Here is a 16,982-nt window from a genome sequence, read left to right as displayed (position 1 = left end):
TTTATTAGAGATTGGTGTTTTTGTAAGTCTAATTGTATGTGTGTGTATGTATATATTTCATTAAGATGTAATTCATATACCATAAAATTCACCAAGTGTGCAATTCAGTAGTTTTATAGTATAGTTACAAGATTGAAAGTGTAGTCACTCTGTTGTGTCTGACTTTGCGACCCCATGGACTGTAGCCTGCTGGGCTCCTCTGTTTACGGGATAACCCAGGCAAGAATACTGGAGTGGACTGCCATTCCCTCCTCCAGGGGATCTTCCCGGCCCGGGGATTGAACTTGGATCTCCCTCATTGCAGTCAGATTCTTTACTGTCAGAGCCACAAGGTGTGTATGCATATATTTCATTGAGATATACTTCATATACCATAAATTTCACCAGCTTAACGTGTGCAGTTCAGTGGTTTTATAGTATAGTTTCAAGATTATACAACCGTTAATAGTCTAGATTACTTTTATCAGTGCCTCCCATCCCCCAAAATGAATCCCATATCCTTTAGCAATCACTCTGCATTGTCCCTTTCTTCAGTTCCTAGCAGTCAGTAATAATACTTTCTGAGTTCATTCTAAACATTTTATGTAAATAGAATCATAAAATGTATAATTTTTTATATTTGGCTTCTTTCACTTAGCATCATATTTTCAAGGTTCATCTGTGTTGTAGCTTGAATTAATACTTCAGTCCTTTTTGTGGTGGAATAATAATCTGTTGTATGCCACACTTTGTTTATCCATTCATTAGTTGATAGATAGTTGGATTATATCTACCTTTTGGCTACTGTGAATAATGTTGCTATGAATAGTCACATAAACGTTTGTGAACCTGAGTTTTTCATTTTATTGGGTATACACATCTAGGAATGGAATTGTGGGTCATATGGTAACTCTGTATTTAATTTTTTACAGAACTGCCAAACTGTTTTCCAAAGTTACTGTACCATTTTACATTCCCACCAGCAATGTATGAAGGTTGTAAATTTTTACATATTTACCAACACTTATTATTTTCTGATTTTGTTTATTTCCTAGTCAGTGTGAAGTGGTATCTAGCTTATCTAATTTGTTGGCATATCATTGTTGATAGCAGCCTTTTTTAGTCCTGTTTATTTCTGTAAGATTTAATAGTCCCCTTTTCATTCCTGAGTTTAGTAGTTTGAGTCATTTCTCTCTTTTTTTTTTTTTTTTTCACCATTCTAGCTACATGTTTGTCAATTTTGTTAGTTTTTTTCAAAGAACCAGTTTTCATTGATTCTCTGTTGATTTGTTTTCTCTATTATTTTTCTAGTCTCTGATAATGTGTTTCAGATTTTTCCTTTGATTTGCTTTGAGTTTAGTTTGCTTGATTGATTTTTTGGATATTACATTATTGAGTGAGAAAATTTGGAAGGATCCCTGGTGGCTCAGATGGTAATCTGCCTGCAATGCAGGAGACCCAGGTTTGATCCCTGGGTCGGGAAGATCTCCTGGAGAAGGGAAGGGCAACCCTCCTCAGTATTTTTGCCTGGAGAATTCTGTGGACAGAGGCTACAGTCCATGGGGTTGCAAAGAGTCTAGCATGACTGGATGACTTTCACTTTTAACTTTGTCCGCTTGAATGTCATCATGATATTAAATTGCTGGAAAGTTTTCTGAACACTTATTCCCTAATTTTCTGCTTTAAAGAAGCAGACCTCATTTTGAGTAGCACTGCTTTACAGAACTGGGAATGGTAACAATAAGTAAGATTTAGCTACTAGGGTTCCATCACATGTAAAGTGAAGAATGCGCACAGAGCAGTGAGAGCACAGGCCGGCGCCTGCACCCCCCTGGCCGGAGAGAGTGGCATGGCCAGCCTGTAACTGTGCTAAGCCCTAGCGGGTGGTGAGGAGTTAACCAGGAGAGAAGGAGGAGGACTTGCAGACACAGAGGACTGTACGAGCAAAGACAGAGAGGTTTTCAAGGTCAGAGTGTGTGCAGAGAGAAAGAATGAAGCGGCTCGGCAGCATGAAACACGTAAGACTGAAGAGGTGGCTGGAGCAGGTCAGAGAGAGCCGTGCATTCAGATTTTACTCAGCACTGGGTGTCCTGCAGAATGCTGATTAAGAAGGAAGTAGACATGGTCCCTGCTCCCAGGGGTCTTTTGGACTAGTAAGGAGGACAGGTAATACAAAAGTAAGCATCACATTGCAGGTTGTGTTGAGCACTGTGGAGAAATGAACAGGAGTGGGAAGGAGAGGGTGTGGCCCCATGCCCAGCAGACAGGATCTGCAGGAAGGAGGGCCGCTCCAAGGCTGTGACATCCAGCCGAGGCCTGAAGGGCAAGCAGGAGACAGCCAGGCAGAGCGGGTTTTCCAGGAGCGAAGGTATGTGTGGAGGCGTGAGGCAGGACGTCTCTGTGTGTCTGAGGACTTAGAGGACATCCTCTTGGCTTGTTGGTGCTGAGTGACAGGGCAGCTCTGGGGGTGATGTGACCAGGTGAGCTGAGGGCAGGTCATTCAAGGCCTTGTGGGTTGGGGTGAGGTTTTCAGTTTTGTAAACCCGTGGGAAGCTCTTCCAGGATTTTCAGCAGAAGAATGGTGTCATTTAATTTACAAAGATCCCCCTGGCTGCTCAGTGGAGCACGGATTGGAGGGCAACAAGAGTGGAGGTGGGAGGGAATTCCCTGGTGGTCCAGTGGTTAGTATTCGGCCTTTTCATTGCTGAGGGCCCAGGTTCTTCCTTCTCTGGTCAGGGAGTTAAGATCCTGCAAAGCCATGCAGTGCAGCCAAAAAAAAAACACATACGCTCTAACACCATCTATAAAAATAAACTCAAAATGGACCAAAGACCTAAATGCAAATATAAGGACAGACACTATAAAACTCTTAGAGGAAAACACAGGCAGAACATTCTTTGACACAAATTGCATTCGATATCTTTTGTGATCCACCTCCTAAAGAAAATAAAAACAAAAATAAACACATGGAACCTAATTAAACTTAAAAGATTCTGAAGGCAAAGGAAACCATAAAACAAAAAGACAGCCCACAGAATGGGAGAAAATATTTGCAAATGAAGCTACTGACAAGGGATTAATCTCCAAAATATACAAACACCTCATGCAACTCTATGTTAAAAAAAACCCAAAAACCCAATCAGAAAATGGCAAGAAGATCTAAATAGATATTACTGCAAAGAAGACATACAGATGGCCAAGAGGCACATGAAAAGATGATCAACATCAAGAGAAATACGTATCAAAACTACAATGAGATATCACCTCACAGTGGCCATCATCAAAAAATCTATAAACAATAAATGCTGAAAAGGGTGTGGAGAAAAGGGAACCCTTCTACAGTGATAATGGGAATATAAACTGGTACAACCATTATGGAAAACAGTATGGCAGTTCATTAAAAAACTAAAAATAGAACTACCATGTGATCTAGCAATCCCACTCTGGGCATATATCCAGAGAAAACTCTAATTCGAAAAGATACATACACCCCAGTGTTCATTTCAGCACTGTTTACAGTAGAAGCAACCTAACTGTCCATTGAAAGATGAATGGATAAAGAAAATGGACTATTATTCAGCCATAAAAAGAATGAAATAATGCCTTTTGCAGCAACATGGATGGACCTAGAGATTATCATACAAAGTAAAGTAAACCAGATGGAGAAAGACAAATATATGATGTCGCTTACATGTGCATGGTAAAACATGGTACAAATGAATCTTTACAAGACAGAAATAGAGTCACAGATGTAGAAAACAGATTTGTTGTTAGCAGAGGGGGAAGTAGAGGGGAGAAGTAAATTGAGACATTGGGATTGATAATATACACACTTTTATATATAAAATAGGTAAATAGTAATATAGCGTATAGCACAGGAAACCCTACTCAATACTCTGTAATGACCTAATAATGGAAAGGAGTCTAAAAAGAGTGGCTATGTATGTGTGCCTGTTCGGCTCTGTTGTACAGCGCAGGCTAACACACATCGTAAATCAATTATACTGCCACAAAAATTTTAAAAATGGAGGCGGAAATATCAATTGTTGTCGCCGTCTGGGTGAGAAGGCTGTGGCAGTGATGATGGACAGAAGCAGATGTCTTGAGCTGCAGTTATGGCAGGTTGGGTGCAGGGGTGGGGGGAGGAGCAAGTCAGATGACAGCTGGGTTTTTGGCTTGAGTGTCTGGTGGATGGTGCATCATTGAGAAGAAATGGCTTAAGGGTGTGTGGGGAGAGGGCATTTAGAGCAAAAGGACAGGGAGGAATCAGTGGTGCAGTTAAGATACTGGGGAGACACCATTCATGGGTGATGCAAAATGGGCCAAGGGGTGGGAGGACCAGCCAGGACAGTGGTCGTGGTAGCTGGAGGGGCAGTAGGTTTCAGGTGGGGCAGAGAGAGGATGAGATCAAGACAGGAACATGACCTTGGGGATGGCAGTTAGCAGCTGGTGGTTGCAGGGAGAGCCGTTTCCATGCAGTGGGGTGGTGCCCTGGGGTGCAGTGGATTGAAGGGTGGCTGGGGTGAGGAGCTAGAAAGCCTTAGTGTTGAGTGTGGGCTGATCTATAGAGAAGGTTTTGGCTGGGATGGGGTTGGGGGGGGGGGGGCAAAGAAAGTTTTAGCATTGTTAAGAGGGTTTTTTGTTCACTTGTTCTGCTTTTTAAATTAGAAGAAGTCTTGAGTATGTTTAAGAGCCAGGAAGGAAAGAGCTAGGCTCTCTTGCTAGGCTGTCTGCATAAGAAGTTCACTGGACAATAGACAGGCAGTGAGAACGGAGGGCGGGGTAGGGGATCTGCATGGTTGGGGGTTGATGCCCACCAGTTTTTTGCTGCTGTAAATCTGTTGTGTGATAATAAATGCCAGTGGTCTCATTTTTCTCCTTCTGAAGATTTTTATCGGAATATGGTGATGTGCCTACACATAATAAGAGGCCAGGAGTGCAGCCAGTGGCCATGGATTTTTTTCTCTAGGGACCCTTCTTATGGCTCCTAGTTCAAGGGTACTCTCTACTGCCATCATAGAATGGCATATAAAACTCTTACAGCTCTTCGGTTGAAAGAGGCATTGTAAGTCCAATTTAGCATTAGTTAGTATTGAACTGTTTATTTCCCATCAGAGATTGTGGTGGTGGTTTAGCCGCTAAGTCATGTCTGACTCTTGTGACCCCTTGGACTGTAGCCTGCCAGTCTCCTCTGTCCATGGGATTCTCCAGGCAAGAATACTGGAGTGGGTTGCCATTTCTTTCTCCAGAGGATCTTCGCAACCCACGAATTGAACCTGAATCTCGTACATTGTGGGCGGATTCTTTACCGACTGAACTATGAGTCCCAGCAGAGATTAGTATGTATAAAATGCCGATACATTTTTGTACTTTATAGAACCAAGATGAAGGACAAGAAATCAGTATTCCTTTGTGGATTTTTTTTCATCCTGACCAATCAGCAATTCATAATGTCCATGTTATCTAGACAGTTAAGAGCTTACCAATTTAGCACTGATCAATAGAATTTTTAAGTAGTGCATTTTCCGTAGAGTTTTATCTTAGTCTTATGCCTGAGGCTCATTTTTTTTCATTAAGAAGCACATACTTTTAATTTTTTCCTAGTTATAAAGTATTACACAGTCCATAAAAACTTTGGAAGATAAAAAAGGAAAATCACCACAATCTTTAAATTTCTTTTTTCTGTGTGTGTTTGTGTGTTAAATATATGTAATATGCCCCTTCTGTTGCTTCAGATACCCAATGCCTTATTTTCACTGGTACTGAGAACTCTGTTAGTAATGGGTCTTTGTATATCACTTTGCTTTGGATATATCATCTTGAGAAACTTTTAGTGATACCAAGAGAGCAAAATTAACAGGATGCCTCCTTTGCAATTAGAGGGAAAGGAAGTGTAGAGCACTCATTTGTAGAGGAAGAATTAGACAAAAATTCTGTGGTGGTCAGCAGCACTTTCTTTATTTGTCTGGTTCCAAAATAAATAGTGTTGCAAGGACAGGACCAAGAAGCAATTCTCTGCTGTTCCTGTGGAACCAGTCTTGAGTCATAAGGCTGGTGATGGCCAGTTTTAGATTTTACATTCTTTTGGAAGATAAGTTCCTATTGTTTTTAAAACTATAACTGTTCTCTTATTGCATGTTTTTACTTTTAGGAATTCCACGTTTCTGAAGATTTTAATAAAATGAACTTTATCAAGACCTACCCAGGTAATTATAATACACACACTCATTTGCACACATATACACATAGATACACACAAAAATAAACTAGAACACCATGTCTTATGATCAAGATTAGGTTTTCACATTAACTTTTTAAAAGGTTGGTCACCCCAGTTACATGAGAGGCTGTTATCTCTTCAGAGTTATTTACACATCCTTTTCCTGCTTATTAACATGTGAAATTTTGTATACTGTTCCACTGGGTGCGTGTGTCAGATTTAGTTTAACCATTCCTCTATTTTTGAAAATATGTACTGCTCCCATTTTTTGATAACACATACTAAGACATACGATGATATGTACATAGGTATGTGTGTTTACATATATCTGTGTGTATTTTTATATATATATATGTATAAAAGTAATTTCATATATATGTGTGTGTGTGTCCTTGATGGTTACTGACTCAGATCCTGTAACTCTTATTACTTTAAGATAGATTACTAAAAGTAGAATAACTGGGTCAAACATTAAAACTTTTTTTTAATACTCTAGATTTATTTTGTAAAACTCTTTCCAGCAATAGTGTAAATATTTTAGTAAGTAGTGATCGAAAGTGCCTGTTCATTAAGTCTTCATTGCTCTTTTTAAATGCTTATTGCCAGTTTGATAGTTAAAATAGTTCTGTTTTAAAATTATTTAAACTTTATTTGATATTGGCCATTTGTTATGTTTTTATGAATGTCTACATGACTACGCCTTCATTTCCAGTGGGTTGTAGTGTTTTCTGGTTAATTTATAAGAAACAGTCCCTCTGTTTTTCTGAAGCAGCCTGTACAGCTGAGAGTAAGGTCAGATGTGTCTCTGTCTAGCTTCTGACTTCATTCATCAGACTGGGCATTTATTAAACACCAGCTGTATACAAGACCCTGCTCCACGTAAAGTAGACAGGTCACTGCCCTGGTATGGCTTAAAATTGACCTGGAGATAGAAATATTCCAGAAGTTAGGTAATAGAATACTTCCTCATTCTCAGCTATTACTTTGGAATGTGGAACTTTACAAATGCTTCATCTTAGAAATAATAAAAAGTTTATTTCAGAAAATTTCAGTTGCCCTTTTCACAATGCCAGTGTTTTCTAAAGAGTCAAAGCACTAAAGGTACAGACAATAAAAACAAACAAACTTGTTCTGTTAAGAAAAGACTACTGCTTTCCATATGAAACTCATTGATAGTTGTTTGAGGTTTTTTTTTTTTTAATCTGTCCTCTGATATACTATTTGAATCTCTCTTGAGCATTATTCTTTTAAGGATTTGTAGCTTCTGATGGTCCTCTCCCTTGCAGGGAGGCAGAGGGCAGGGCCTCGGAGAGCCTGCCCATTAGATCATGGGTTGGGGGTCGGGCAGATTCTCTGCCGCCTGTTCAGAGTGCAGGCTTTCCAGGGTGGGCCTGTCCAGCCTGTGAGTCTGCAGGCTGACTGGGTGGAGAAGGGGAGCTCCAGTTCCCACCCACTGAGACTGGATTGCCCAGGTCGTGTTTCTTCTCTGCTCCCTCAGCTCATCAGAACCGGGTGACGGCGATCATCTTCAGCCTGGCCACCGAGTGGGTGATCAGCACTGGCCACGACAAGTGTGTCAGTTGGATGTGCACCCGCAGCGGGAACATGATCGGGAGGCACTTCTTCTCTTCCTGGGCCTCGTGTCTGCAGTATCCTTCCCAGTCTCAGGAGTTAGCTCTGCATCTGATCCTCAACTGCTAATTGAGATCTAAAGGCTGAATGATTCCTACATATTTCACATAAAATCGAAGAATTTCTGTCTCTCCTTTCTTGGGTATAAAATTGGTTTATTAGGACTTGGTGGTTAAGACTTGGCCTTCCAATGCAGAGGGTGTGGGTTCGATCCCTGGTCGGGGAACTAAAATCCCTCACGCCTCTTGGCCAAAACCCCAAAACAGAAAACAGAAAAACTATGGTAACACGTTCAGTAAGGACTTTAAAAGTGGTCCACATTAAAACAAACAAATGAAATACTTTTAAAAATGGTTTATTAGAAGTAATAAATGAATTGCTGTTCTCTGCTGAGGTGTGCCATAGATGTTTTAATACAGAAATCTCAGAAAATCTAAACCTCATTAATACAGACCCCTCCTTCACTCCTTTGCTTTTTGAAGTGAAAGAAAAGACTTTTTGTTGTGTAAAGAGGAAAAAAAGGGGATGAATCTTCTAGTAGTGGGTTATTTGCAGACCTGGCAAGAGAATACAAGAATTTGTGACCCTGGAATTCATAAAAGGGCTACAAGGAGTTTTTTAGTTTTCTTGTGTGTGTTTGAAGAGGGTTCATAATCCTTATATGACTCTCGAAGGTGCCTCTGGATCCCTCAAATGTTAAGAAATTGCCACTCTGAAATTCTGCTGCTCTATTCATTCGTTTCATGTAGAGTGCGCTCTTGCATCAGGCTGCCTGTGGTAGCTGTGTATCTTAGTGCTGGCAAGGTCAAGGCTGTCAGCCGCAGGCAAATGCCCCATGGTATTTTCTCTTTCCGTGTTGGATATCTGGTGTAGTGAAGTTCTTTCTTCCATTGAGAGCCTTTATAAAAATGTTTGCTACAAATGAACGTACATCATGAGATACTTAAAATAGTACCATACACTTGAGAATCAAACAAGGGAAGACTACTCAGATATATCATGTGCTATATAGGCTTTTCTGTTATGTGTTTCATATGGATTGATAGAAAATAGCACAGAATTACATCATTGTGGTCCAGCCTGTGGTCTTCCTTTTGATCCATGTTTTGGAATTAAAACAGTAATTATCTTATTGTATGTAGACACCTGATTTACCACAAACTGCTATGGCCATAGAGTAACTGAGTGTTAATGGCAAGTTGTTACCAATAGTTAATATATTTTTAAATTTTAAATTTACTACTGCCCCAAATGACTGCCTTTTGGATGGCTAAACTAAACAGCAATTTAAAGTAAACCATCTTCTTCACTTAAATCTAAATCATCTAGGCCTCCCAAAAGATGAGTTCACATCATTTGCTCTCAGTTTTACATTATTTCCAGAGATAATTTCATAAAAAGCATTTTTTCTTCCAGTTCTTTTTGACTGTTTTCATTATTGAGTATTTTACATTTTAAAACTTTACTATAATATGATTACTTATTTTTATGTCTCTCTCTATATATATCAGCTCTTTTATCTTTTTTGTTGCCAATTCCTAGGATATCAGTTGAAATAATAACAGGTACTCAGTGAATGCTTATTGAATGAATGAATATTAATTTTCCTGATAATTCTAGCTTAAAGCATTTTTTTCTTTGGTGTTTCCATGCTGTATGAGTTTCAGTAGAGTGTTTCTTTTCTCATAGTTTTAGGTTTGTGCTTACCCTTTATAGAATGTACATTTTCTGCTTTGTAACTTTGAGATGGATTGTGTTATACATCCTTGACTGCTTCTCCACAGATATGACTTCGATACTCAGTATGCATTTGTTGGTGATTACTCTGGACAGATCACCCTGCTGAAACTTGAACAGAGCACCTGTTCAGTTATTACCACCCTTAAAGGACATGAAGGTAGGCTGTGTGATCACCGCTGTTTTTCACCCAATATGTGTGCATGTGTGCCTGCTCAGTCGCTTCATTCTTCTCTGACTCTTTGCAACCCTATGGACTGTAGCCCTTCAGGCTCCTCTGTCCATGGGGATTCTCCAGGCAAGAATACTGGAGTGGGTTGCCATGCTCTCCTCCAGGGGATCTTCTTGATTCAGGGATCGAACCCGAGTCTCTTACATCTCCTGCATTGGCAGGTGGTTTCTTTACCACCAGCATCACCTGGGAAGCCCTTTTCACCCAATATGGGCATCCAAATCTAGTTCTTGGCTCTGTGGTTTCATGAATGATTAGCTCCCTAAGATCTTGTCAGGTTTCAGTTTGACTGGTCAGATATGGGACTTGAGTCCCAGAAGATCTTATGAAAACTAAGTGAAGGCAAGGTATGGGGTTAGGTTTCATGATCCCTTCTAGATTTGTAATACTTGTGTGACATTACTTTCTGTTCTGTTCCCCTTCTTTAATTAAATTTTAAATTAAATTTAATTTAATTTTGTTCCCCTTTTTAAAATTTTGTATAAATGGTAAGACCTTTGGAAAAAGATTGTTATTTTAAATGTGTCACTTTCTAGGACACCAAGACACAGTAGGTCTGTCAGTACAATTGGAAGTGTATGAGCTGGTTCTGTCTTTATTTGGGAAACATCCACTGGGGAGGGACCGAGGGAAAAGAATGACTGGGTGGAATTCTGTTATTGCTGTAGCAGAGTGATTTGGCAGGGCTTCGTGGAAAGGTTTTAAAGCTCAATTGACTGTATTTCATAACATTAGAAGCTTTGAGACCATCTGGTTCAGATTGAAGAATTAGGAGTTTGTTGAAGGAATTAATGATGGATTGATTTATGAAAATAGCGTTTTTAAGTATAGCCAGTTTAAATGTCCTCTGTAGGTAATTTATTTAGATAAATCTGAGTCTGTGACCTTGTAGAGGAAAAGGGGGAGGGAAGGACAGTAAGTTTGAGTAGATAAATCTAAAGGCAGGAAAACACAGGCCCTCAGAAACCACTTTCTGTTTATGACTCATGGTCTCATGATCCCAGGCTCTTAAGTGTTCTCTGGGTTGCTCAGGACAGAATGAGTTCTGATAACTGCTCAGCAGGGTTCATGTAGAAAGAGCTGGCTTGTCTGCTGTTAGGCTCTAGCTGAAAAACATAGGTCATAGGATCAAACAGGGCTAGGGTTTCTACAGAATTGATCCCTGAAGCCAGTTTTGCACAGTACTTCTTTTTTCACTTTGGTTAAGCTTCTGTGAGAAACAAGTCTCTTGTGGTTTGCTTTTGAATATGGCTTTACCAGTTTTCTATACACCCACCAAAAATACTGTTAGCTTGTGTGACTGGTTTAATAAGTTTATTACTTTTTCTAGGCAAGCAGCAATTAATGGAACAATGAAGAGATCTGTTGAAAGAGAAATCTGTAGAAAGAAAGAGTTTTCCCAAGGGTATCAAATTTAGTAAGTTTAGTCAATACAGAATATGAAACGTAGGATTTGGATTTTTACCTACATTCTTTGGCATAATTGTGTGGTACGATTTCACTTTTTTTTTCCTTCCTCTAAGACACTTAATTTCCTTAAACAGAGGCATCCTGGAGTAGGACACCCGCAAGGTCCCAGAGACCTGGAATAATCCAGACTTTTATCTTAGAAAACTCCTGAAACCTTCACTGCCTTTGCTCTTTAGATACTGGTAGCTATTTTTTTTTTTTCCCCTTCAAAAGCTTTTTCTGAACTAACCCTCACGTACAGCTATAAAATAGTTTTTTGGTATAGAGGAGGAAAATCTTATTTTAAACACCTTTGTGTTCAGAGTAGTCTGATATACAACTCCTGAAAATCCTCGTCTTGTAGCTTGGATAGGGGTTGTGCTGTGTCTCCTTTGTGACTCATGATAAAGTGTTAGGCGCCCTTTTATACCAAGAAGATCCATTTTTACATCCAGACTCAGCTGGTCCTGGTCCAGTCTTCTGTTGTCAGTTGCGTGCCAGTGGAGCGTTCAGCTAACCTCCCTCTCTCACCCCTAGGGAGCATCGCCTGCCTCTGGTGGGACCCTATTCAGCGGTTACTCTTCTCAGGAGCGTCCGACAACAGCGTCATCATGTGGGACATCGGGGGAAGGAAGGGCCGCACACTCCTGCTCCAGGGCCACCAGTGCGTGACTGGGGGCGGGGTTGGGGGTGGAATCCAAGCTGGGGCGAGGCGGGGGGAGGCATGAGTACTCTGAGACCACTGTCTCCAAATCGCATCCTTTCAGCTGTCCAGGTGATAGGGCTTTCTCCCACCTTTCTCTGCCAAGGAGTCACCCCAGTGAAATGTCTGCTTCAGGCAAATGTGAGTTAGGGACCATGGATGGGGACTTTGACCTTGGAAGATGGCCTGCGGTACGACACTTAAGCCAGTCTCATTAGTGAATTTCATTAAGGAATAATGTCTGGATTGACCCAGTCCTGCTTCGCCTAAGCTATGGCATTTTAATGCTCAGGTTTTTGCCATCTAGTCTTGAAGAGGAACCCTTTCCTCCTCATTGGGTAGGCTTGTCTGTTGCTTAGCTACGAGCAGAGTCAAGTTGAAAAGCAGCCAAGGAGAGGAAAGCTTCTCCCCACAAATCTACAAGTCAGGAGGTTGTTTCCTAGGGCGTCCAGAGGAGGAGGCAGACAAGCATGCAGGAGCAGGGCAGACTCCCTTACCCTGTCAGAGTGTGTGTGCGCGCATGTGCGCACCAGTAATCTCCATCGTGTTCAATTGCTTATTCTTACGGATTATGTAAGTAAGGGAGTTACACCTCCTTTAAGAGATGAACACCTCTTAAGTTCTGAACACCTGCTTGTTCAGAAACAATCTTGTGCACCTGGAAAGAAATTATAGTGGTTGGTCCAGAAACTATGGTCACCATCTCCTTTCTGACCTGCAGTTCTTAATGACGGATTTGAAAGTAGTAGCATTTATTTCATAGTAACTGTTATTCTGTATAGTACATTATAGAATGCCTGGTAACGTATATACAGGGATCCAGGTGACTATACCAAATAGTTAGTGATAAAATGCCAGTTGCTGATTCCAGCGAGGGGAGACACTGGAGCCTGCATGAAGACTGTGTGTGTCCCAGCTTGAGGCAGTGACTGCTGTGTGTTTGCAGTGACAGAGTGCAGGCGCTGTGTTACCTGCAGCTCACGAGGCAGCTGGTCTCCTGTTCCTCGGATGGTGGAATTGCAGTGTGGAACATGGACGTCAGCAGAGAGGAGGTAAGAGGGAGCAAGGCAGGGCTGACCCGGGGAGGTCCCCCAGCCCGCCTCTTGGTTTTCCGCCGTCTGGCTGGAGATGCAGGCAGTCCCAGCTCCTCCCCGCTGTGCTTCCTGGTCGCGTCTAACGCGGTCCTGTGTGTCACAGTCGCTGTGTCCTCCACGCACTGGAGAGTTTCCACGGGGACAAGCAGCACACACACGGGGCATTTAGGCTGATTTTCACAGAGAAGTGCATGGAGAGGACGCTGGAGACAGTCCAGCCCGTCCAGGGAATGGACTGCAGGCCGGTGCTCCAAGGTGCTGCTCCACACCTGTCATGGGGTCCCCAAGACACTCACCAGGGACATAGCTCATCTGGGAACATATTTCCCCATTCTCTGCTTTTATTTCCCACGAGCTCTGTCCCACTGAGTCCGTGTCACTCTAGTGTTCTTTTCAGGAGACCTGAGTTTAAGTGCCTTAATTTCCTCGTCTCCGTTCCTTCTTCTATCAAGTGAAGTAATTGAATGAGACGACTTCTAAGCTCTCTTCCAGTTATTTAGACAGACACTATAAGCAGTCTCTCCTTTTTTTCTATTTTAACTAATGCTGCAGTGAACATTTTTGACCTTGTCATTGTGTGATTGTTCAGTTATTTATTTCAGACAAAATTCTGAAAATAGACCCTTCGGGTCAAGGGTATATACAGTCTTAAGGCTTTTTATAGATGTTGTCAGATGATTTCCAGGCAGGATTTCCATTCTCATCTTTACCAGCATAGGTATTATTTGTCTTTCCAAGTGACGTCTAACCACCTGTGGTGTAAAGAGTGGCATTGATTCCAAAGATTTTTTTGTGAGGGGGTTAGGGTCTTATGGTTTAACCTCAGACATATTTACTGATTAGCTAAACGGTAGCCCTAAAGTCTGAAAACTTAGCCACATATACCTCGTAAATGATATTGTGTTGTGGTACATATTAGGTGGCTCAGTGGTAAAGAATCTGCCCACCAATGCAGGAGACAGAGGTTTGATCCCTGGGTCAGGAAGATCCCTTGGAGAAGGAAGTGGCAACCCACTCCAGTATTCTTGCCTGGAAAATCCCATGGACAGAGGAGCTTGGAGGGCTACAGTCTATGGGGTTGCACAATTGAGCAGCTAATCAAAAACAACTCATGCTCTGATGTCACGGGATGTGTTCCAAGTGCTGTCCTTTGTACAGTGTGTAGGTCAGCTTGCTGCCCACTGCAGTGGATGCCGGGCGTGAATGCAGCATTCCCCACAAGCCCTGCACATGCTGCTTTGTGTCGCCTCTGATTACTTGCGAGTCTGATTCTCCCTGAATACAGTTGCATCTTTAGCATACCCTCGGGAACATAATCAGAGGGGTTCCGTCTATTAAAAAAAAACAAAACAGCGACTTACTTTACAGGACATTACACTTGCAGACTTTATAATTACTGTGCTCTATACATAAGATCGGAGAAGGCAATGGCACCCCACTCCAGTACTCTTGCCTGGAAAATCCCATGGACGGAGGGGCCTGGTGGGCTGCAGCCCATGGGGTTGCTAGGAGTCGCACACGACTGAGCGACTTCACTTTCACTTTTCACTTTCATGCATTGGAGAAGGAAATGGCAACCCACTCCAGTGTTCTTGCCTGGAGAATCCCAGGGACGGGGGAGCCTAGTGGGCTGCCGTCTATGGGGTCGCACAGAGTTGAACACGACTGAAGCGACTTAGCAACAGCAGCAGCAGCATACATAAAGAATCTTGCCTGCCAAAAACTTGCAATCTAATGAAGGAAGTAGATTCCCATATAAATAATAAAATTTCATTCATAATCTGGAGAAGTACTGACTGCTAGTTTTTTAGTGACCTTGTAAGACAAGTCAGATAGAGGACATATTGATGGCATATCTGCTGGTTAATTTCTCTATTTGAATTTTCTAAAAAGCTTTTTGGTAAGGCTTAGAATAACTTGTTATTAAACGTATGTAAAATTGACTCAGTATTACAGAGTGTGTAATACTGCCTTTGCAAATGTTTATCTGAACTGGGTTATGTATTTGTCATCTACCAGTTTCACGCAACATCAGCAGCTAGTGTACTGCACTGTTTCCTCAGTTCAGTTCAGTCACTCATTTGTGTCCGACTCTTTGCAGCCCCATGCACTGCAGTGCGCCAGGCCGTTTCCTAGACTTGTTGCTCTTCAGTCTAATTCTGAGAGAGCAGGAACTCGGGGAGGATGGGGAGAGGATGTGTTCCCTGAATCAGGAGGGAGGAGACCATCGGGGCCTGATACTACTGGTGGCTCTTGTCAGGGTTTAGGTACTTGGATTTCAGTCCACTGCTCTCATCCTTGCTAAGTCCTTTCAGAAGTGGAAAGTAGAAGCAGGGTTCTTACGTCCAAGGTTATGCGAGTGTGAGGTTATTTGTACCTCTAGGGAAAGAAGAGAGTCCCATCTTCTCTTTGGGGGCCACTCATTCAAGGTGCTTCCTATGTGTGTAGGGGGGAACTCTTTTCTTCTGAATCACTTATAGGCAGTTATCCCAAATCATGCGCACACTGGCCGGTAACACTGTCTCAGTGGTTGGCAGTGTTGGTGGGAAAGAAAATTATGCCAAAATGATGCAATATTTTTAGTAGGACTTTTTGGTTTGGTTGTTGTTTTGTTTTTACCAACTCAGTATATAAGTGCAAAAGTAAGCACCCTCTGGTATATGAGATTCTGACCTTGCATTAGGGTTTTCTACAATTTGTAGGACTTGCTTAGGCACCAGCTGAGAGGATTAACCCCAGATTCTCTAGCCCCACAGCCCTTGCTGGGAGTTTCTTTCTGAGACACCTGGAAACACTGACTGGGGCATCTCCAACCCACAGTGGCTGTCGGCCACCACATAGGCAGGTTGGAAGCAGACGATCCCTGCCCGATTGTAATCAAAGGGACTCCTTTTTGGAAGGAGGCAAGAGACGTAAATGAGCAAGTAGCCATAATAAATCCACATGAAGAAATTGTATTTGGAGCTAGCTGATTACAGAATGGGAGGTATTTTGTACATTAGTGCAAAACAGATTATCAGTGCCCTGGGGTTCTTGTTACATCGTGTTTGTCCAGATTAAGCAGGTGGAACAAGATTTAGAAAAGAGAGTGCAACAGTCAGAATACTTGAATAATGTTCTCTTTTGCTCTTCTCAGCACAAAAGAAGACTTTTTCTCCTTAGACAATGAGCATTCAGTAGGATGGTTCATGAGAGCCTATACCATAACACTTAATCCTGTTAAAAGAAACAAAGTTATGGTTATTTCTTATATTAAAATATGTTCCAAAAAGTCTATTTATTTCTGAGTTTGTTTTTTTGTCCATTATCTGATTATTTTAAACATATTTTTTCTTTCCTTGTGTCCCTGTCCCTTACAGCTCAGCAAAATGATATTCTTCCCTAACCTTTAGACAGAATTATGCTCCCTGAGGGCAGGAATTCAGTCCCATTGGTTGTCATATTCCAGAAACATGTTTGGAGACCCTGTTGAAATGAAGAGGACCATGTCCAGAGACTATGTAGAGTGCAGTGGACAAGCACAAAGATGTGGGCTGGAGTCCTGCATCTCTTGGGAGCTCCACCCACTGACCAACCATGGACAGGCCACCTCAGTCTCTGAGCCACAGTGTCTTTGCCTGTAAAACTGAGAGAATGTTGTTCTGCATCTCCTAGGGTTGTGTTGAGAGTGAAGCACACTGGTGGACTTATATGGCACTTCCTGTATACCAGGCACTGTGCAAAGCACTGCATTTAATGCTCACAGCCTTACCCATTGTGTACTCATACTGAATATCGCTGCCATGAAGACATTTTTGTGCTGATTGTTCCGTGTGACTGCTCCGCATATGGGTGGTGTTGCAGGAGTTACACTGGCCTGTCACAAACTAAGACTAGACAGTGGCCCTGCTTTCCTTCCACTGCAGTTAAACATTCCCATGGTGTTGGCAGCAGGCC

General features: G+C 41.9%; 1 protein-coding gene across 1 annotated transcript in view; it reads left to right on the top strand.

The window, feature by feature from the left end:
* WDFY1 (WD repeat and FYVE domain containing 1) overlaps positions 1-16,982 on the top strand; it is a 53,593-nt gene that overhangs the window by 27,703 nt on the left and 8,908 nt on the right. Inside the window, exons 4-8 of the mRNA XM_055573600.1 lie at positions 6,131-6,185; positions 7,698-7,848; positions 9,616-9,728; positions 11,787-11,913; positions 12,899-13,004. Coding sequence (XP_055429575.1) covers positions 6,131-6,185; positions 7,698-7,848; positions 9,616-9,728; positions 11,787-11,913; positions 12,899-13,004 — 552 coding nt within the window. The remainder of the gene's footprint in view (positions 1-6,130; positions 6,186-7,697; positions 7,849-9,615; positions 9,729-11,786; positions 11,914-12,898; positions 13,005-16,982) is intronic.

The sequence above is a fragment of the Bubalus kerabau genome, chromosome 3, assembly GCF_029407905.1.
Source record: "Bubalus kerabau isolate K-KA32 ecotype Philippines breed swamp buffalo chromosome 3, PCC_UOA_SB_1v2, whole genome shotgun sequence".
NCBI classification, from domain to species: domain Eukaryota; kingdom Metazoa; phylum Chordata; class Mammalia; order Artiodactyla; family Bovidae; genus Bubalus; species Bubalus kerabau.
The sequence above is the reverse complement of the archived record's forward strand: the minus strand, read 5'-3'. Positions and strand labels throughout refer to the sequence as shown.